The sequence below is a fragment of the Tenrec ecaudatus genome, chromosome 4, assembly GCF_050624435.1.
Source record: "Tenrec ecaudatus isolate mTenEca1 chromosome 4, mTenEca1.hap1, whole genome shotgun sequence".
Taxonomy (NCBI): Eukaryota; Metazoa; Chordata; class Mammalia; order Afrosoricida; family Tenrecidae; genus Tenrec; species Tenrec ecaudatus.
Genome location: NC_134533.1, coordinates 38,711,394 through 38,730,819, shown reverse-complemented (window position 1 = coordinate 38,730,819; position 19,426 = coordinate 38,711,394). Strand labels below are relative to the sequence as shown.

Sequence of the window (19,426 nt, the reverse complement as noted above, 5' to 3'; positions counted from 1 at the left end):
CAGCTCTGCAGAGACCACCACTGTCTTATTTCCACTGAACTCTCAGCACCTGGTCCTGCTATTTGTTAATGAATTGAAAGATGGTTTCATAAGAAAGGTACTTGTACCAATGCTATTGCCCAGGGTCCTGCCATCCTAATCCAAGGGCAAGAATCAGAGCGTAGCCACCTTCCCTAGACCATCAGGGACAGGGAGCAGAACAAGACGGATGGAAAGGGTTGGGACTTTGGCTGCCTAGAGCTATGGAGTTGGGCTCCTCTTCCTGAGGATGGTTTTCTTTTTTGAGGGCTCCAGGCAGGGTTTCCGAAAAGCTATGGCTCCTCTGTTATTTGACTCGAGCATCAGGCCAGTAGGGAAAAGTGTGTGTTTTCTGGAGGAAGAAGGCCATGGCTCTCAAAAAGTCTCAGCTTGTGATCCCCTAGGACAGTGCAGATATAGATCATACTGACTCCCCAGTCAACAGAGGAACAAGATTTACTAGATCCATAGACGGCTTCTGTCAAATGAGCAGCCAAAATTTGAAAATGAAAACACACACACCTGGAATCTTAATTGCTTTTGGAGGATGGGACTGTCTGTCAGCTCTGGGCCTGAATTTCTCGTGGACATTCTTGTCTTGAGAGCCCAGGGACTCCTGGCTCCTCCTGTGTCCTCCTGGGTGGGTCGCTGTCTGTAAGTTCCCTATTGTCCTATTGTCTGGAGAAACTTTGGGTTTCTATTCCTGTTAAGAGTTACAGTCTCGGGCTCAGTCCTATCGGGCTGCTGAGTCAGAATTGACTCGATAGCAGTGAATTGGGGTTTGAATGAATTGTCACCTGGCATTGAAGATGCTCACATGGCTCGAGATTTAAGTTTGCGACCCCCCGTTTCTAGGGGACTTCCCGCCGTCGCCTTCTAGTGTTTGGAAACTAGGCTCAAATTTGGCTAAGTGGGTTGAATTCGGTTTCGAGCACATCTGGCCGCTGGGAGAGTGTGCGATTCCGGCCGTGCCTTAGAAGTTGAGGCGGGGTGACTCCGCCTTCCGGGCTCGGCACGGGAAGACCAGAGAGGGAATTTTATCCTGAACATCTGTTGCCTAACAACTTCTTCCCGGGCTTGGCTGGAGCCCTCCAGGCCAGCCCAGCTCCCTGGACCCGCCCCTCGGGGAGCGATCGCTGGGAGGAGCCCGAGTCGGAAACCCGAGCCCCGCGCCCACCGCCCGGCCAGGCGACGTGGCTCGGCCGCCCGGCCGCCCCCGGCAGCGGCGCAGGCCAATGGGCGCGTGAGCGGGGGCCGCGAAGCCTCCGGGCCGGGCGCGGGCGCGCCCCTCCGCGCGGGCCGGGGCGGGCCCAGGGCCGGACTGCCCCTTCCCCTGCTCGGGCCCCAGCCGCGCCGGCGCCGCCCCGCCGGAGCCCCCATTGCCGAGGCGCCGCCCTAGCCGCTCGCCCCGAGCTCCTGCGGGCCGCCCGCGGCCGGACGGACCATGGCTCGAGGCGGCCGCGCTCGCCGCCTGGGCTTCGCGCTGGGGCTGCTGCTGGCGCTGGCGCTGGCGCCCGGGCCACTGCGGGCCAAACCCACGGTGCGCAAGGAGCGCGTGGTGCGGCCCGACTCGGAGCTGGGCGAGCGGCCGCCCGAGGACAACCAGAGCTTCCAGTACGACCACGAGGCCTTCCTGGGCAAGGAGGACGCCAAGACCTTCGACCAGCTCACTCCGAACGAAAGCCAGGAGAGGCTGGGGTGAGTGCCGCCGCGGCCCGCTCCGCTCCGCTCCCCGGCGCGGCGCAGGTGCCCACGGGGCCCCCGGGCCGGAGCCACGCGGGGCGCGCGCGCAAAGCGAAATCGAAACCAGGCGCGCGGGGCCGAGGGCGAGGCCGGCCCGGCTGGCGGCGGGGCGAGGGCTGGGGCCCCGCGGGGGGATGGCCGGCCGGGGTGGCTTCCCCGCGGGGAGCCTAGAACGTGGCAGCGGGGGCCGGAGTGGCCAGGGCCCGCCCCCTCCCCTTGGTTGCATCAGGGAGGAGGGGATAGCGGATACACCCGCAGTTTGTCGCCAGGGTGGCCTTGCAGTGGCACACTTTTTTCCCTGCCCCCTGCCCTCGCCCTCTGCGGTGCGGGAGAAGTCCACTGAGACTGAGACAGCGCAGAGGATGAACATGCGTGTCAAGAAGACGCAGGCGCTGGCGGGGGAGGGGCTCCTGGGTTGGTCGGGCAGTACTTGCCTTCTGCTGAATTGTCTTGTATCTCTCTCTCTCTCTCTCTCTCTCTCTCTCTCTCTCTCTCTCTCTCTCTCTCTCTCTCTCTCTCTCTCTCTCTCTCTCTCTCTCTCTCTCTCTCTCACACACACACACACACACACACTCACACACTCACCAATCGATTCCATAGCGACCTTACAGGTCCTGGGGTTTTCTGCACCCTGTCATCCTTAACCCATAGAACTGCTAGTGGTTTCGAACTGCAGACCTTCAAGTTAGCAGCCCAACGCACAACACACTGTGTCACCAGGACTCCTAAAAGCCCGGTTTTATGAAGGGATACAGTTGAGTTGGGGGTGGGTGCTGTTGGGGGCCGGGTGGAAGCAGGGCTAGTTTCTGCCCCAGCAGAGGTCTACAGAGATTGCTGTGGGAGGGGAACTTGTGGGTTTCCGTCCTGAAGGCACTGAAGTCAACCGCGGAAACACACTGTTGGCGTTTCCAGGTCCCCTCTCACGGTCCTTTGGTGGGACATCCAGGGGTTCTGGAAACCGTTGCACAGAGCCATCAGTGGCCAGTCTGGCCGCAGTTGGAGGCCCAGCTTGGGAAGGCCTTCCATGACCACTGGGCTCCAGGCCTCTGGAAGCCTGCAGACACAGAGCTTCCTGCCCTCATCCACTGCCGGGAGCTCATTCCATTCATAGCGACCTTATGGTAGAAATGCCCTGTGGGGATCTGAGACAGTAACTCTTCACAGGACTAGAAAGCCTCAGCTTTCTCCCGAGAAGCAACTGGTGGTTTCAAACAGTTGACCTTGCCTAGCAGCCCATGACTACACACCAAGCCAAAGGAACACTGCCATCCCTGGACTATCGGGAGCCCATGGAGGTGGAGGAGTTTGGTCAGGATGTGAAATGAAATGAAACCTATTGTGTAGGTCCACTCTCTCCCTGCTCACAGATCAAAAGATCTTTGAACTTCAAAGTCACTTCCAAACAATAGCTTTCCATTTCACAGAGAAGTACTGTCTGTTCTTGGTTGGCACTTCACAGTGGAGGCCATGGAGGAATTCAGTCTGTTGGGAGGCTGATGTGTCCCAGGGCCCCCAAGTGGCAGCATTGCCACTGGAAAGAAGGAGGTTTGGGAACGTGGGAATGTAGATTGGGGGTGGGAGGTGGGTGGCGGGCATTCAGGGCAGCTGCATCCTGATGGGAAAGCCTAGTGGTGAGAGCAGGTGCTGATAGGATTTGCCTGAGTGTGGTGCCTGTGGGATCTCCCGGCTCGCCTTCCTGATCCAGGCAGCAAGCATTTGAATGGCCGCCGTGTGCCAGGCACCACCTTGGCAGGCTTCAGAATGTTTATAATGGAGCACAGGCTGATGGACAAGTGACAACACCTGATGGTGGCACGGAAAAGCACTGGCCGCTTATCTTGGAGAAGGAGCCCTAAGGCTTGAGGGTGAAAAGTGGGGTGGCAGGTGTTTGGTGAGGAAGGGATGCCTTAGAAGTTGCCAGACTGGACATCCCCTTACAGAAGGGTCTTGGGGAGGAGACAAGCCAGTCAGGGTGCAGCATAGCACCGATGAAACATAAAACTTTTCTCTAGTTCCTAAATGCTTTCTCCACCCCACCCCCACCCCTCACTATCATGATCCCAATTCTACCTTATAAATCCGGCTAGACCAGAGGATGTACACTGGTACAGATAAGAGCTGGAAACACAGGGAATCCAGGTTACAGGTAAACCCCTCAAGACCAATAATGAGAGTAGCCATACCAGGAGAAAAAGGGGAAAGGGGGGAGAAAGGGCGAACCAATCACTAGGATGTCCATATAGCCCCCTCCCTGTGGGACAGACAACAGAAAAGTGGGTGACAGGAGACATTGGACAGTGTAAGACATGAAAAAGTAATAATAATTTATAAATTATCAAGGCTGAGGGAGGAAGGGTGGAGGAGGGAGGGAGGGGAAACTGAGCTGATACAAGGGCTCAAGGAGAAAGAAAATGTTTTGAGAATGATGATGGCAACAAACATACAAATGTGCTTGACACAGTGGACGGATGGATGGATGGATGGATTGTGACAAGAGCTGTATGAGTCCCCGATCAAATTGATTTTTTTTTAAAAAAAGGAAGTAAAAGTTGCCAGGGGAACAAGCAGGTCAAGACAGTTCCAGAGGGACCAGCTCGGTTCTAAGAGGTTTGGAAACCAGTTCTGGGCTTGAGAGTTGTTGGGACACTGAAGGCGCAAGGAAGGAAACAGGAGAGGAGGCGTGTAGAGAGCGAACCAAGCCAGACGCTCAGGGAGGACTGTCCTTGAGAATGTTACACTCTCCTCAAACCTCCCTGGGAAAGTCACAGCCAGTGGGGCAGAGAACCTGCCTCAGGCAAGCTGGAAGCCCTGACAGGAGAGGGCTGAGGCTGGAGCCAGTTCAGAGGGGAAGAAGAACATGAGTTCAGAGATGGCTGCGAGGTGGAACTGATGCAGGATGCCCCCTTGACTCCTTGGGAGGAAGACAGGGAGAAGTCAAGGGTGAGGTCTGAGTCTCTGGTCTGAGCATGCCCATCTGTGAGATAGAGCTAGAACTCATGGGTAGGGATGCTGGGTCCAGTTTGGGATGTGGTGCAGTGTGAGACGCCAGCTCTCTAGCACCATATCTTATGGTCATGGCCCCCTGCAAGCCGATACGCGGGGAAAAGGAGCATGGCTGGATTGGACAACTTTGTCACCATAGATCCTGACAACACGGCAACTCTAAGAAGGGCGTTTGGTGCACCAGGCCAGAGGGTGGCCAAGGGAGGCACCCAGGCTGCGTAGGCCACAGATAAGCTACACAGAAGTCTAGAGAAGAACAGCCACGAACCTTTAAAATTGGGGGGTTTCATATCCAGACCCCAATATAGGGGTTCTCTTGAGAGGTATGGGCCAGGTTCCCAGGAGACAGTGATTATCTGGAGTGCGGCTGCCTTGCTGGACAGACAGCTCAGGAGAAATTCATCTCCCAGGGGCCATACGCGGTGTCTGGAGCCTTGTGCCTATTTCTGCTGCTTGCCTGGGTGTTTGTTGAGTTGTCCACCTACCTTAGATCAAGATCATTGTCCCTAGTGAAGAAGTGCACACGCACTCTCTCCTGTAGTGTTAGAAGACACAATTAATAGAGACCTGAACCGCAAAGAAGTCAAAGCCACTTGCCCTAGTTGTCGCTCATTGCCATCAATCTGATTGTGATGGACGCTGGCCCCATGTGTGAGGAGTAGAACTTCAAGATCCTCACCTTTTGAGAGCATATGGCCAGGTCTTTCTTCCAATGTGACTCTGGGTGGGTTTGAACCATCAGCCTGAAGCCCTTAACCACTGGTGCCACTGAGGTCACACCGATAATACGGTCCAGAGCCAGGAGTTCTGATTATTGTGCTGTGCATGTTGTGCTGGTTGGCTGTTGTAATGTTAGGGTTACAGTGTTGGGTTATTGTACATGCTGGATGCCGTTCCCGGGATCTCACTCCTGAAATTTTAAACAGAAACATTAAGGTCGTCATTCTCTGCCATTAGATATCTTAGCACTTTCTGGGTCAGGCTAAGCTGTTCTGGATGCTTGCTTGAAACGGAGATTAGATGCTGTGCTTTCTATAGATGGGGTTGTACAATCTGATGTGAAGTCTTGGCTAGACTGAGAATCCTTTCATCAGTTAACTTTAGATAACCATTGGGCATGTTCTCCACTGGGTCCTCGGATTGAAGCAGTGTTTGGCATGTGATGGAGGGAGGGAGACAGATAGATCCTTGCTGTCGTGTTAGCTTTTACAACAGCGGTTCTCAGCCTTCCTCAGGCCACAACCCTTTAATACAGTTCCTCGTGTTATGGTGACTCCCAACCGTAAAATTATTCTCGTTGCTATTTCATAACTAATTTTGCTACCGTTATGAATTGTAATATAATCTGATATGCAGGATGTATTTTCATTTTTACAAATTGAACATAAAGCATAGAGATGAATCACAAAAATGATATGTAAATATATATTGTGAAATATTTATTTCTGATTACAAATAAATGAAATTTTGTTTTGCAGCATGGTGTAGCATGGTCTTGCAGTCTTAATATAACAACAGTAAACTGCATTGCTATATTTTGTGACAGTATGCGTAAAAAGCCAACGTCAGTGTGAAGGTTGAGATAGCTTCTTTCTCACCAGGTCAGCATATGTGCATGTGGGCAGACCCCCCTGTTGACGGATAGAGGAGCAGTGTCTCAGTTTCTAAGACCATTGGAAATATGTGTTTTCTGATGGTCTTAGGCAACCCCTGTGAAAGAGTCATTTGACCCCCAAAGGGATCGCAACCCACAGGTTGAGAACTACTGATGTTGCCCATTCTTGCTTTATTTTCACCACCAATGTTGTCAATTTTGAATCCATGATTATAGCCACTGCACCAAGCCATCGCCCTATCGCTGGCTTTCTATTGCTCCGAACACAATGTCCGCTTCCTGCAATTGAGCCCTTCTGACCCTATGTCCCAAACAAGTAAGTTGACCAGTGCGGTGTTGTCATCCATAGGCTGACCTAAGTCCTGGATGTTGGAGCCACGCGGCTTGCACTGGCTAATATAATTGGATAGATTCCCATGCAGTTTGCCCTGTGTTCGTGCTGAGACTTGGCTGAAACATGCCCAGCCCCCTGTTGGTCTTTGAAATACCGGTGGCATAGCTTCCCTCGTCCCGGGTACACAGAGGTCACCACAGCACGACAAGCTGACAGGTTTACTGAGATCACTGCGAGGAAGGAAGTCTGTAGTGGCTGGGATTTCCTGAAAAGAAGCCTGGAGATGCCCACAGCTTAACCTTTCAGCCTTGAGGCCTGTTAGAAGGGCTTGGGAACAGGCCCCTTAACGTGGCTACAACATAGTCACCGTCTTGAGAAAAAGGGCTCCAGGCTTCCCCTGCCTCAGGTTTTATCATTGGGTTGGTAGAATCCCAACCCAAGGCAAAGAAGCATCACCACACAATTAGCCAGTATCGCTTCAATGTAGGCAAATGACTGCTTGGGTGAAACTTTCAGTTAAAAATGTTGGACCTAGCTTGTGATTGTCTTTGACGTTTTCCAGAGAGATGGGGAATGATCCATCCGTAGTGTGGGGGAAAAGACCAGCCCCCTACAACTGATCCTGGGTTCGATAGGTGCAATTGAATGGTTAATATATGTAAATATTATAATAAAGTCAACGAGAGCATGAAAGATAGAGGAGAGATTGAAATAATGGAGTCAGACACGTTTCATGGTAGCATGCTCACCTCAACCCCGCTTGGTGGTCCACATGGAGAGAGGGGGAGGGGAAGGAGGGCAAGGGGAAAGGGAACAGGGGGATGGATGAGAATGAGGAGAGGAAGGGGAAGCCAACCCGAGGCCAAAGGGGTATCTATTGCTAACCCAGGCTTATATATCTTTGGGGGGAGTGCAAGCCCCCTAATTACAGGTAAAGACATACGTCACAGGAAGGGGTTGCACTGTAGGTTGTACAATCTAGGGACATACACGCAGTCGGAAGGGAAGGGATTGGGGCACATGTGACAAGATGAGCAGATCCTAGATTCAGTATGGCAGCCTGACTTTGGATGTTACTGAGCAGGTTTGACCTGTTCTCTCTATCTCCATTATCAGTAGGGTGTAAACCCCACCCATAGGGACCCAACTAATGGTCACACGCCTTTAGGCACATTCTTCCCTCTGTTTTGGTCCTAAGTATTTTCCTAAGTGCTCAAGATGTGATTATTTTTACAGCAAACACTTAGGAAAAATGACCTTGCAGGGGTGGGCATGTCTGGCTAACAGGTCATTTGTGTGAAAATGTGAACACAGTAGGTTCTCTGGTGTCATTTCTTACCTTTTCTACTTTCTCCAATAAGATCTGTTCTTTGAGATTCCAGCCTCGACATCAGGGTGGTGGAATTTAAACCAAGCAAACAAGCAAAACCACAAAGAACTCACTTTTCTTTTGGTTTATATAATGACGAGTGTGTGTGTGTGTGTGTGTGTACACGCCAGAGGACTTGGGTTCTCTCTCACCTAGGTTGTATCAGACACCAGATGTGCTATCTTGGAAAAGCAACCTTAGAAAAGTGATTTCTTTGGGTCTCAGTTCCCATGGCACGGAAGTGAGACGACTTCATGGAAGACAAGTAGGTTTCACCAGGTGAAGCTAGGTTGGAGAAAAAAAAGCATCGCTATGAAATCATAGACACTTATTAAACAAAACAGGAAAATGTGAAGCTAGTGGTTCTTGATCTAATGGTTGCTTCCTCTAGGTCTCTGCACTTCAGAACGTGAGTTTTCCACCTAGGGACCCCCCCAGCCCCCACCCCCATCCCCACCCCGGCCCAGCAATCCCACATGCTTCTGTTGATACCAGGCCAAATGGCAGGCGGGGCATCCTCAAGGGACTCAAGTCATGATCCTTTAAAATGTTCTTTGAGTTTTGAGAACAAAAGCAAGTGTGAAGGAAGGAGCAAGCATAGAGCTGTGGGGAGGATAGGGTAAGTTTCCCAACAAGCTTCCGTGGGAAGGCCTTGCTGCCTTGAAGAAGGAGCAGGGGCATTGCTGTGATGCGGAAAAACAAAACTCTGGAGCAACTTTCCTGGCCTTTTTCGGTTTTCTCAGCACTTCATTATAAGCCCATGATCACACTGCGTCCTTCTAAAGTGTCTATCAAGATTACCCTATTGTAATCCACCCCAAACAGTCACCAGAACCTTCTGGGCTGACCTTTCTGCCTTGAATTTAAGTCATCCAGCAAGCCCCTTTGGAAGTCAACTGCTTTGATTGGACCTTTTATGGAGAGTACCCTGATGAAACTAAGACGTTACTGAGGGAACTTGTCTGCAGCCACCCACTGACAGCAGAGACATCTTCAAACCCATTTTGTTGGAATAAACCTAAGCGTGTTTGAACCAGCGGCAATACTGGTTGACTTACCCGCTTATATGTTCGACTCTAATCAGCTTTGTTCAATGGTAGTGACGAGCTACAGAGCACTGTGCTGCGGAGTCTGGGGCCCATCCAGGTTTGTCAGGACAGAGATCATAGAAGCCTTTATTAAACAAAGACCTCGAAATGTGAAGCTATTGTTTCTTGACATTGCCTCTCTCTAGGTCAATGCACTTCTGAGTATGGTGTTTCCATCTCTAACACTTCAGAAAGGTGCTCACTCGTGTTAGCAGATAATTGATTTCATCTAATTGCTTTGCCTTTAGATTCTGTAGGTGTTGGATCCAGTACTGGTTACATGTTAGGCTATCTGCATGGTTGGCAGTTCAAACCCACCAGCAGCTCTGAGGGAGAAAGACTGGGCTTTCTGTTCCCATAAACAGTTACAGTGTCAGAAACCCCCAGGGGCTGGCATTGAGTCAGCATTGACTCCATGGGAGTGAGTTTGAGTAAGGTCACACAACCTTGTAATCGCCTGTGTTTGTGTTTAACTACAGGAAGATTGTGGATCGGATAGACAGCGATGGGGATGGCTTTGTCACCACAGAGGAACTGAAGACCTGGATCAAACGAGTGCAGAAAAGATACATCTTCGACAATGTCGCCAAAGTCTGGAAGGACTACGATCGAGACAAAGATGATAACATTTCCTGGGAAGAATACAAACAGGCCACCTATGGTTACTACCTAGGTAGGAGATGCTGGAGAAGGGGTTACGCAGCTGGGCTGGGTGGCGAGCTTCTTCCAGTACATGCTCCATTTCTCCTCCCAGCCACTCCCTTAGGGGAAATGTCACAACCTCCTAAGTAGTATTTGCTTGTGTATGTCTCCCTCTGCTTACTGAGTGAAGTCCAGCGTGGTGGGTGGGAGTGCGGCCAGGGGACCCATAAAAGATGCCATAGACCTGATCACTGCGCTCCCTGAGCGGATGGTCTCAGAGAGAGGGTCACCCAGAGAACCAATCAGACAGGAAATATTTCTCTGTTTTAAAATGTTACAGAGTTTCAGAGTGGGTGGAGCAGTCAGGGAAGGCTTCCTGGTGGCGGGTGGTTTGGGACCTGGACCATGAATAGTGTATTTCTCTTTGGGGAGAAAAAGGCAAGTGGGGAAAGTCGGGGGGCAGAGGTATAGCAATGCAGTCAGTAATGGGCAGGGTTTGGATGATGGAAGGATGTGGGGTAGGAGGCACAGAATATAAACCTTCTAAGTCCATGGTAGAAACAGTGAGGAGACAGGCTAGAGAAGAAACACACATACACACACATGTGCGTATGCGCGCACGGCTGGGCTAAGGGAGATCCACAGCAAGGCAGAGGCACTGAGACCAGAAACAGTAGGTAGTAAGGAACCTCTGTTCCAGAGCAAGGAGGGACATGAAAGCAGGATTCTGGAAAGAAAAGCATGGCCGTGGCATTGTCACAAATGTTCTTGGCCTGTCATCTCTTAAAAAAAAAAATACTTAGCACTCACCAACCCCGCCCGGGAATGAAAACATTTGGATTGTCGCCTATAACCCAGGCTAAAGTGTGGGTATCTTCAAGGGAGCCCTAGTTGTGTAGTGGTTACGCATCGGGGTATGATCTGAAAGATCAGCAGTGGAAACCCACCAGCTGCTCCGAAGGAGAAAGACAAAGCTTTCTACTCCTGTAAGCAGTTGCAGTCTTGAGAACGCCCAGGGGCACTTAGTTCTACCCTGTCCTCGAGGGTCACTGTGAGTCAGCAGACTCGAGGGCAGTGAGTTTGGAGGTTTGGGGGATCTGCTTTTGCAGCCACCCCTCCCACCCCCAGATCATTTCGAGTACCCTCCAGGGGTGGTACTGTCCACTTTGGGAAACACAAAGACCTGTGCTCTGGACCATTTGCTGTAAGGCCCCTCCAGAGCCACGGAGGCCTGGCTCATGGGTTGGCATGAGGGGATGGATGCTGAATGCCTTCAGAGAACTTGCCGGGTTTGGTGTCTCCACTGTTTACACGAAGGGTGATTTGGGTGGAAGTTTGAGCTTTTGTTTGCCTCCTGCAGGCAACCCTGCCGAGTTTCAGCACAGTTCAGATCATCACACCTTTAAGAAGATGCTACCTCGTGATGAGAGAAGGTTCAAGGCCGCAGACCAGAATAGTGACCAGACAGCCACTCGGGAGGAGTTCACTGCCTTCCTACATCCCGAGGAGTTTGAGCATATGAAGGAAATCGTGGTCTTGGTAAGACGGATGAGGTGCCGGGGCTAGGGCAGGACGGGGGAGAAAGCTGCACCCACCTCGTGGCGCTTCTCTTTAAGGAAGAATGCCTTTCAGCCCCAGGAGAATCGGAGGACTCTGAACAGGAAAGCATGGGAATGCCTGCTTATCCAGTAAATTGGTCAGGGCAGGCTAGCTCCCGTAACAAAGAGCCCAGCCTGAACTGTCTAGCACAGCAGCAGCTCCCTTTCCGCTTAGACAAAGTAAAATGCAGACATTCCAGGTGGAATGGCAGTTGACAAGGTCAGGCTACCTCCATCTCGTACTCCACCATCTGTGGCTTCAAGGTCGTCCTGGCAGTAACCATCTGGCAGACAAAGAGAGGGAAAGAGAACACATAGCCTGTCCTAATTGTTCTGCCTTGGAAATGAGACACTCTTCCCATTTACGTTCTACTGGCTCCACTGAAATAGGAAGAAGCTGGGGCATAATGCTTGGATGTGTACACAGGAAAAGCCGATGGGTTTAGTGAGCTTTAGTGAGCCTCTGCCAGCCCTCTTTTAGCTCCAAGCCAGTGGTTCTCAACCTTCCTCACGCCACGACCCTTTCATACAGGTCCTCATGTGGTGACCCCCAACCATAAAACTTATTTTCGTTGCTACTTCGTAACTGTTATGTTGCTACTGTTAGGAGTCAGGACACCCCTGTGAAAGGGTCTTTGGACCCCCCCAAAGGGGTCACGACCCACAGGTTGAGAACCACTGCTCTAAGCGGCCTAGAAAAAGAAGGCATTGGATTGTTAAGGTGGAAACTTAAAAGCTACAGCTAGAAAGGACTGAGTCTTTGAAGGGTGGATGGATCCGCTACTTACACTTTCCGAGCACGCCCTGTGTGAAAAGGCCTCTCAGTGGGGGGCGGGGTTCTTGCTGGCTCGTTGGGTGCCAAGCGGCTTCATTGTCCACACGGGTAACATACATGCCACCACTTACTTGTTGCATGAGCAGCTAACCTCAGCCCACCCCAACTGTTTCCAGCCAGCAGACAAGCCAGCGACAGTTTTTCTTTACTGTCTGTTCTGAGTGCCTTTTGTTATCTGGTTGGTGGATGGGCCCACCCTTGCCTCACCCTTCATCATGAGCCCAGGGACTGCGCACACGTTCTGCTTACCGTGCAGTGTCCACGTAGTGGTGGCTCATGTGGCAGAGGAGTGGGCGAAGCCCTGGTACTATCCACAAGTACTTCTGGTTCAGCTAGCACGCTGGGGCTGCAATCTTCTTCAACTAAGGCTGCCTTTGAGTTGCTGTGTCCATGGACAGTAAACGAATTGAGAAGGCAAATGTATAGAACCTGATCCCATCAAAAGCCAGACGTACTTGCATGCTTTGCGATTGCCCACTGGTTCATATTTGACGCCAACCCAGTGGCGCTGGGATGAATTTTGGGGATCATCTCACCTTGGGGTGCTCAAGCTGCTTTGCTCAGCAGGTATCCGCACCTGGGTGGTGGGGACGGTTGATCTGGCCGGGCTTTGGGATAGGATCAGAACCACTCTGGGTTTATGGGTACATGCTCTTTTTTTTGGTGGGGGGCGGCAGTACATGTTCTTTTAAGGAGAGAATTCTCCTTGTAAAGTTGCCGGGCAGATGAGTGGCCGCAAAAACCACTGCTTGTGGCTGATTAACAAGCAGCCAGGAAGAGGACGAGATGAACGAGCAGTCCCCCAGCATTCAGCCAGAAGAGCTGGACCGAAGAAACCAAGAGTGAGACTTCTCAGGTGCCCGCGGCCACGTGGCCATCTCACTGCGCGGTCTCCTTCCCTCCTAGGAAACCCTGGAGGATATCGACAAGAACGGGGACGGGTTCGTGGACCAGGACGAGTATATCGGTGAGTGCTGGCCTGGAGTCTGGTGCAGCTGCGCAGTGTTGCTCCACCATACGTCTGACTGCTTCCCCAGACATCTCTCTAGGCAACAGGTGCGAGGCTCCCCGTGGCCTCCTAGTGGGGAGAGCCTTCCGTCTGATTTGTCATGCAAGCCTTTGAGGTGCCGTCTCAGGAAGCCACTACTAGATTACAGTCAGGGGGAAACAGACACAAAGGCTGGTCCTACCACTAGGTTGGCCACCCGTGGCCCCTGGCACTGTGGTTGCCCTTCATCACATTGCCCACTTTTCCTTTTGTAAATAGGATCAAGAATCCTGTCGACTGAAAGCAGCGGTTCTCAACCTGTGGGTCGCGACCCCTTTGAGGGGTTGAACGACCCTTTCACAGGGGTGGCCCGATTCGCCTGTCAGTTACAAACTGACAGTGATGAAGCTAAAGCCTCCCTGGTTTAAAGGGAGGCTAAAGTTGAGTCTCAGGGGAGGGTCTCTAAAATGAGCATGGGGCAGCAAGGCCGGGAAACACTTGGGTAGGTGCAGCTGTGGTCCCTGGGATTCGTGATGGCCACTGGGAGCGATCTCTTTAGACAGAAATTCCTTCTTAGCGAGGTAAAGCCTTTTCCAAAGTGCACCGCAACCCATCCACAGAGCTACTTTGTGTGTCTTGTTTTTGGATCCTTTGGTTGGCAAATGCCCTACGTGGCATTTTGTCTTAAAGGTCTCCACGCTGGCAACACGGTTTCAAGGATGAGTGCGCTGGCAGAAGGAGCTCCCGATAAGCACACTGTGGTTGGCACCCACCATTCCCAATGGTAGCCCTCTCCGGTAGCTCAGTGACCTCGTCTTCCAGGCAACAAGGGATTTCTCCTTGCTCTTCACAGCAGAGCTTTGCCACCCGGCTTCCTCTGCAGGCTGCCTTCTCCAAACAGCTCTTTCCCCAAATCTCCTTAAAGCTGTTCTTGGGGTACACTGCCCCTAAGTTGGCTGTGACTCATGGGAGTCTGTGCCACAAATTGACACGGCATAGCCCTGTGCCATCTTCCTGGTCTTTGGTATGTTTGAGACAATCGCTGTGGTGACTGAATGTGTCCTTCTCATTGAGGGGCTCCCTGGCCTTGACTGATCCCCTACCAGACATCACGGCCTTTTCTAGAGTCCGGTCTGTCCTGACGACGTGCCCTCATCTCAGGGACATCTCACCCTCCTGCTTCAAAGGAGCAGTTTGGCTGTCTCTCTCCTAGGATGGATCTGTGTCCTGGCAGCCCAGGGACCATTCGGTGTGCTTCAGGCTCACCATGGTCAAAGCGATAAAACCATCTGATGCACATGTTGGTCCAAGAAAGAGGGGTGGGGGGGTATAGAATTTTTCTATACACATGTAATAGAGACAGTTAATTACACACTTGGTCCTGTGATTGTATTCTTTTGCCACCTGTACACAAAACAAGTGCCTTGAGTCATGAGTGAAGGGTCTCCTGATCATTAGAAATTATGTTGGGTCCTAAGAACCCAGCCCTGCTTCTTGTCTGCCTGTGATTAAAGTGCTCTGGGGGACACTACCTTTGTAGACTAACACATGCTGACAGCTCCCTTGTCAGTGCAAGCCTCAAGAGCCGCCTTCTTGCCTCGCACACACCAGAGAGATGAGTTCAGAGCCGAGGGCGCCTCACCTTGCCAGTGGTGATGGGTGAAGACCGACAGAAGAGGCTGACAGATGATAACCAACAGCGAGGCTCTGTTCATTAAAACGGTGTGCTCTTCCCGGCCCAGGTGGCTTTGCCACGACAGCATTCCATTGTGGGCAGACAAGGAGGTGGGGGCATGGCGCTGGGCCGTCTGATTCAGAGCAGCTTGCAGTCAGAGAGCGCCGATGCGTCGACTTGTCAAGCACGATAGTTTGCAGTTGTGAGGCAGCGATGGATGGGGCACCGGAAGCTGTGAGTTTGCAGGTGTGAGGCAGCGATGGATGGGGCACCGGAAGCTGTGCGGTGTCACTGGGCGGGCATAGTAACTAGGAGTCCTGGCTTCAATGGCTACCAGTTGTGAGCCATATAACCTCTCCAGCCTCAGTTTCCTCACCTGTAAAATGAAGGTCCAAAAGCACCTGTACTGACAGTATCCAATGATGCTCAAATTAGCTCCAGGAGGTGGTCTCAAAGAGTTCTTGGAAAAATGGAATTTAACGAGAATAGAATTTTCCCTTGGATAAGTAACAGCTTATTCTGAAGACGTCAGACCCTGAAGATCCTAGATGTGGGCCTTTCTGATGGCCGAATGCAGGGGCGTCCGTCTTGTCCCTCTGTTCTCCAGCTGTGTCCCACTGCAGAGAAACTGCCCACGGGTGTCCCTTTTCCAAGACGACCTAGTGAGGAGGCAAAAAGCATTGCCTTCTTTGTCCTTCGCTGCCGGCTTTAGATGGAGGCAGTGGTTATTGTACAGGAGGGTGGGCATGGTCGTGTAAAACACGCCAAAGCCCTTTGGAAACGATATAAACGATAAGTAGCAGGCACAGGGGTCAGGAAGCAGTGCAGGCGTGAGCTCATACTCGCCTTGGCTTCTGGCACGGGTCTGTGCCTCCGTGCTCTGAATGGGTCACAGCACCGACTTGGTAGGATGTTGGGAAAGCCTGAGATAACATTACCTAAAGTGCCTTGGACAGGATCTAGACCAGAAGAAAGGAGTTGTTCTCGATCATTATTGGCTTCCACCTATGGAGGGAAAAAGCCCTTTCTCTTGAGCGGTGTTTCACCATTTGGTGTCACATCAAGTCTCCCACGTGATTTTTATTATAGCCCTGCAGGTCTCTAAATTATTGCCTCTAGTTTGACAGATGAGGAAGCCTAGGGCTCCGCTATTACACCCAGCACCTTGATCATAGTTGCTGAAGAAAGTCAAGAGACCAGCGTGATCGCCTGACCCCCTCCGCTCAGTTCTCTCTCTCTTTCATCAAGAAGCATTCTTCTCCCCCCCCCCCCCCAAGAAACTGCCCACTGGCTGTCCAGGGTAGGCTACTTCATGAGCTGCCACTCTTCGGAAGCCCAGGAGGTTCCCTGTCCCTGCCTTGCACCCGCCCCCTTCTCCCTGTCCCCAGAGGTCAACTTTTTCTTCCAGCTGACATGTTTTCCCACGAGGACAGTGGCCCCGAGCCCGACTGGGTTCTGTCGGAGCGGGAACAGTTTAATGAGTTCCGAGACCTGAACAAGGATGGCAAGTTGGACAAAGATGAGATTCGCCACTGGATCCTCCCTCAAGATTACGACCACGCGCAGGCCGAGGCCAGGCACTTGGTGTACGAGTCGGACAAAAACAAGGTATTTAAATTTGGCCTTCTCCCGCCTCGCTCCTCGAAGGGAGACAGTACGCAGGAGGTGGGCTCTGCTTGTTTCTTTGGCAGTCGCATTGGCTTGCCTGCCCAGTCTTTGTTGACTTTTCTTATTCTTGCCTTACAGAAGAAACCTGGAAATAAGACCTAATCCCACGATAGCCCACAGTGAGTTCATTAGGGCAGACAGACAGTCCCTGATAGTCAGCAGCGAGCCACAAGACTTGCGTGAAGCCAAACATTGTGAACCAGTCACTTTGTGTGATGGGGACAAGACACGGAGTTAAGATCTATATACAGCATTGCCCTCGGATGAGCTGACTTCTCCATAGGTTCAGCCGTTGGATATTTATCAAATACCTATGATGCATTGGGTACCGGGAAGCCCATTACATGAATGAATGCCCAGAAACCCGTGGCCCAGCTCACACTGTTGGCCGTGTTTTCTCAGGGGGCTTGATTTCCAAGTCAGCCCAAACCTAGTGATGAGCTTCCAAAGCTCCCGGCCTCACAGACTCACTGAGTCTAGAGAGCAGTTCTAGTCCCCACGCACGGGGGAGCGCCATGAGTAAGAGCGTTGGCAGCTAGCATCGACAGCTAATATTTCTGATTGTTCGGGAAAGACGCCCAGTAGTGCTCTCTTTCCTGATAAAGCCCACACCCATTAGAAGACGATTTAAAAAGAAGTCCTGGCTCATCCCACTTTGGTCACCACGCCAAACTCTCAGGAGACGGTGGAGTCATTCAGTTAGGCCAGAAAGGGGAAGTGTCATTCTGGGGACCTCTTGGGAATGCCAGCACTACTTTTAGACACAAGTAGATTGTACTCCTGCATTATTTGGGGACTGAACTGAGGTCTCTGAGCCCCTTTTTTAAAGCAGGAGGCTGTTCTCATGGAGGTTTTGCAGGCCAGCCGCTTCTTCCTGGTTAAATGCAGTGATGCAGTAACAGGAGCGTTAGGCCACACTGTTACTCATACTTCCAAGAGTTTCTATTACAGGCCTCTCCCCTCTCTCCTGCAGGATGACAAGTTAACTAAGGAGGAGATATTGGAGAACTGGCACATGTTTGTCGGAAGCCAAGCTACGAATTACGGGGAAGATCTCACAAAAAATCATGATGAACTCTGAAATGCTCATCAGACATAGCCTGGCAGACTGTGGGAAGCGTTCGTACAGTCTTGGATGGTTACTCTAATTGTTTAATTTAAAAACAGTTGTTTCTAAAAAAGAAAACAAAAGTATTTGGACCTCAAGATACCAGAAAATAGCCCTTGATATTCTTCTCAAAATACATTAAAATTTTGATTAATTGCCACTCTCTATGGTGATGCATTACTAAGACATGACTTAAACTACAATGAACTAAAACTTGAAAAAAACCTGTTACTCAGAAAACAGGTGTGTGTGGGGGGGTTCATACTGAATGACTGACATGTATTTTAATTACCGGTTTTTACTTTTGCCGTTATTAAATAGTTGGTAGAATTCTGGTTTTCTAGGTAGGCGTATTTCAAAGCAAGGCTGACTTTTCAGCTTCCATTTTTGAAGTTGTACTCTGAGCTGTTACTGTAAAGGGGGGGGGTGTCAAGCCTCTGTCCCCCTGTGGGCTTGCTAACATGCTCCAGCTATCCACATCTTGGCTTTTTCTTAAATGATGCAATCAAGAAAGATAATGTGAAAAAAATTTAATTTTAGAGGTAGAGAAGATGAATGCCAGGTACTTGAAGAACCATAGGAAAATAGTACACACTTTAAATATTCTTGAGAAACATGTTCTTGATGTGTCCATGTGGACTATGGAGCGCTGATCTGTGGCCGCCAATTGGAATGAGCTTGTGGGGCACGAGCGGACCGGAAGCCTCGTGATGTGCTGGAACACACCTCCCAGTGCGGTGACCCCGCAGCCCTCCCGCCTCAGCCCAGGGCAGCTGAGATCATGGAATAAGGACAAGGTGCCGTTTCTGGCCAGTGCCTGTAGGAAAGGGAAACACAAAAACCTTTCATAGGTCGAAGATCCAGCTGTTAAGTAGGAAGAGAATGAAATAAAGGATTCCGCTGAGACTTTTCTACCGTGGCTGTGTTTGTCTTCTTGTACCTCATTTGCAAACTCAATCTTCCCATCGAATTAAGTGTGGGGATGCAACGACATGAGTGGGACCATAAAGGTTCTGTTTTGAAAGACTCATTACTGGAATGTTCAGTACCCCTTTGAACTAATAAATGCTTATGTATTTCCTTCACTAGTAGTTAGGGGCTCGGCAGGACTTAGGAGGTCGTTTTGAGACAAGTTTCCATGGAGACAGTCCAGATTTCTCACCTGGGTCTATGAGTCCTTCCATCCACGCGCTGCCGTCCCCCACCCCCACCCCCCATCTGCTGGGACCTGGTTCCAGTTGTTTTGTCAGCAGGATCTCCCCTGCTGGCACAGTGGGTGGGTTACTTTAAGCATGGTCCTGGGGCAGTTGGAACGCACCAGCTCACCTGAGGGAGGAAGATGAGGTGTTCTGCGCCTAGGAAGATTGATGGCATTTGAGACGCCACGGCGCACTTCTGCTCCATCCTACAGGGTCCTTCCTAGTGAGTCGGGATCAACCTGATAGCAGTGGTGTTTGTCCATCCTCTCTCATAACCACCTAGTCTAGCTCTACGGGCCCTCTGTCTGGTCCTAGTGTTGCCGCTGCTGCTGCTGCTGAAAAACCACACCTCAAGCCACAAGTGGGTGGCGTGAGAGAACAAACCTCCCACAGTTTGGGAGGTTTGAACTCTGTTTCTAGGGGTCACGGAAGAGGCCTCTCTTTTGCTACTTCTGCTTCCAATAGCCAACCATCCTGGGCATGTTGGAGGTGGATTTTCCTTGTGTGGTTGTCTCCACGTGGTATGTTCTCCCTGGTAAGATA

At 51.3% G+C, this 19,426-nt stretch overlaps 1 protein-coding gene across 1 annotated transcript; it reads left to right on the top strand.

Annotated features, from left to right (window-relative positions):
- The first annotated feature begins 1,379 nt into the window (after window positions 1-1,379).
- On the top strand, window positions 1,380-18,603 carry RCN1 (reticulocalbin 1). Its single transcript, XM_075545943.1, has 6 exons — window positions 1,380-1,716; window positions 9,650-9,843; window positions 11,173-11,351; window positions 13,152-13,212; window positions 16,317-16,516; window positions 17,550-18,603. Exons 1-6 carry the CDS (start codon window positions 1,463-1,465, stop codon window positions 17,655-17,657), a joined length of 996 nt encoding a protein of 331 aa, XP_075402058.1. The 5' UTR covers window positions 1,380-1,462; the 3' UTR covers window positions 17,658-18,603.
- Window positions 18,604-19,426: the final 823 nt, after the last annotated feature.

Coding starts and splice junctions, on each gene's coding strand:
- RCN1 (XM_075545943.1), top strand. CDS start 1,463: ATGGCTCGAGGCGGCCGCGCTCGCCGCCTGGGCTTCGCGCTGGGGCTG. Junction 1,717..9,649: donor GAAAGCCAGGAGAGGCTGGG/GTGAGTGCCGCC, acceptor GTTTAACTACAG/GAAGATTGTGGATCGGATAG. Junction 11,352..13,151: donor TGAAGGAAATCGTGGTCTTG/GTAAGACGGATG, acceptor CTTCCCTCCTAG/GAAACCCTGGAGGATATCGA.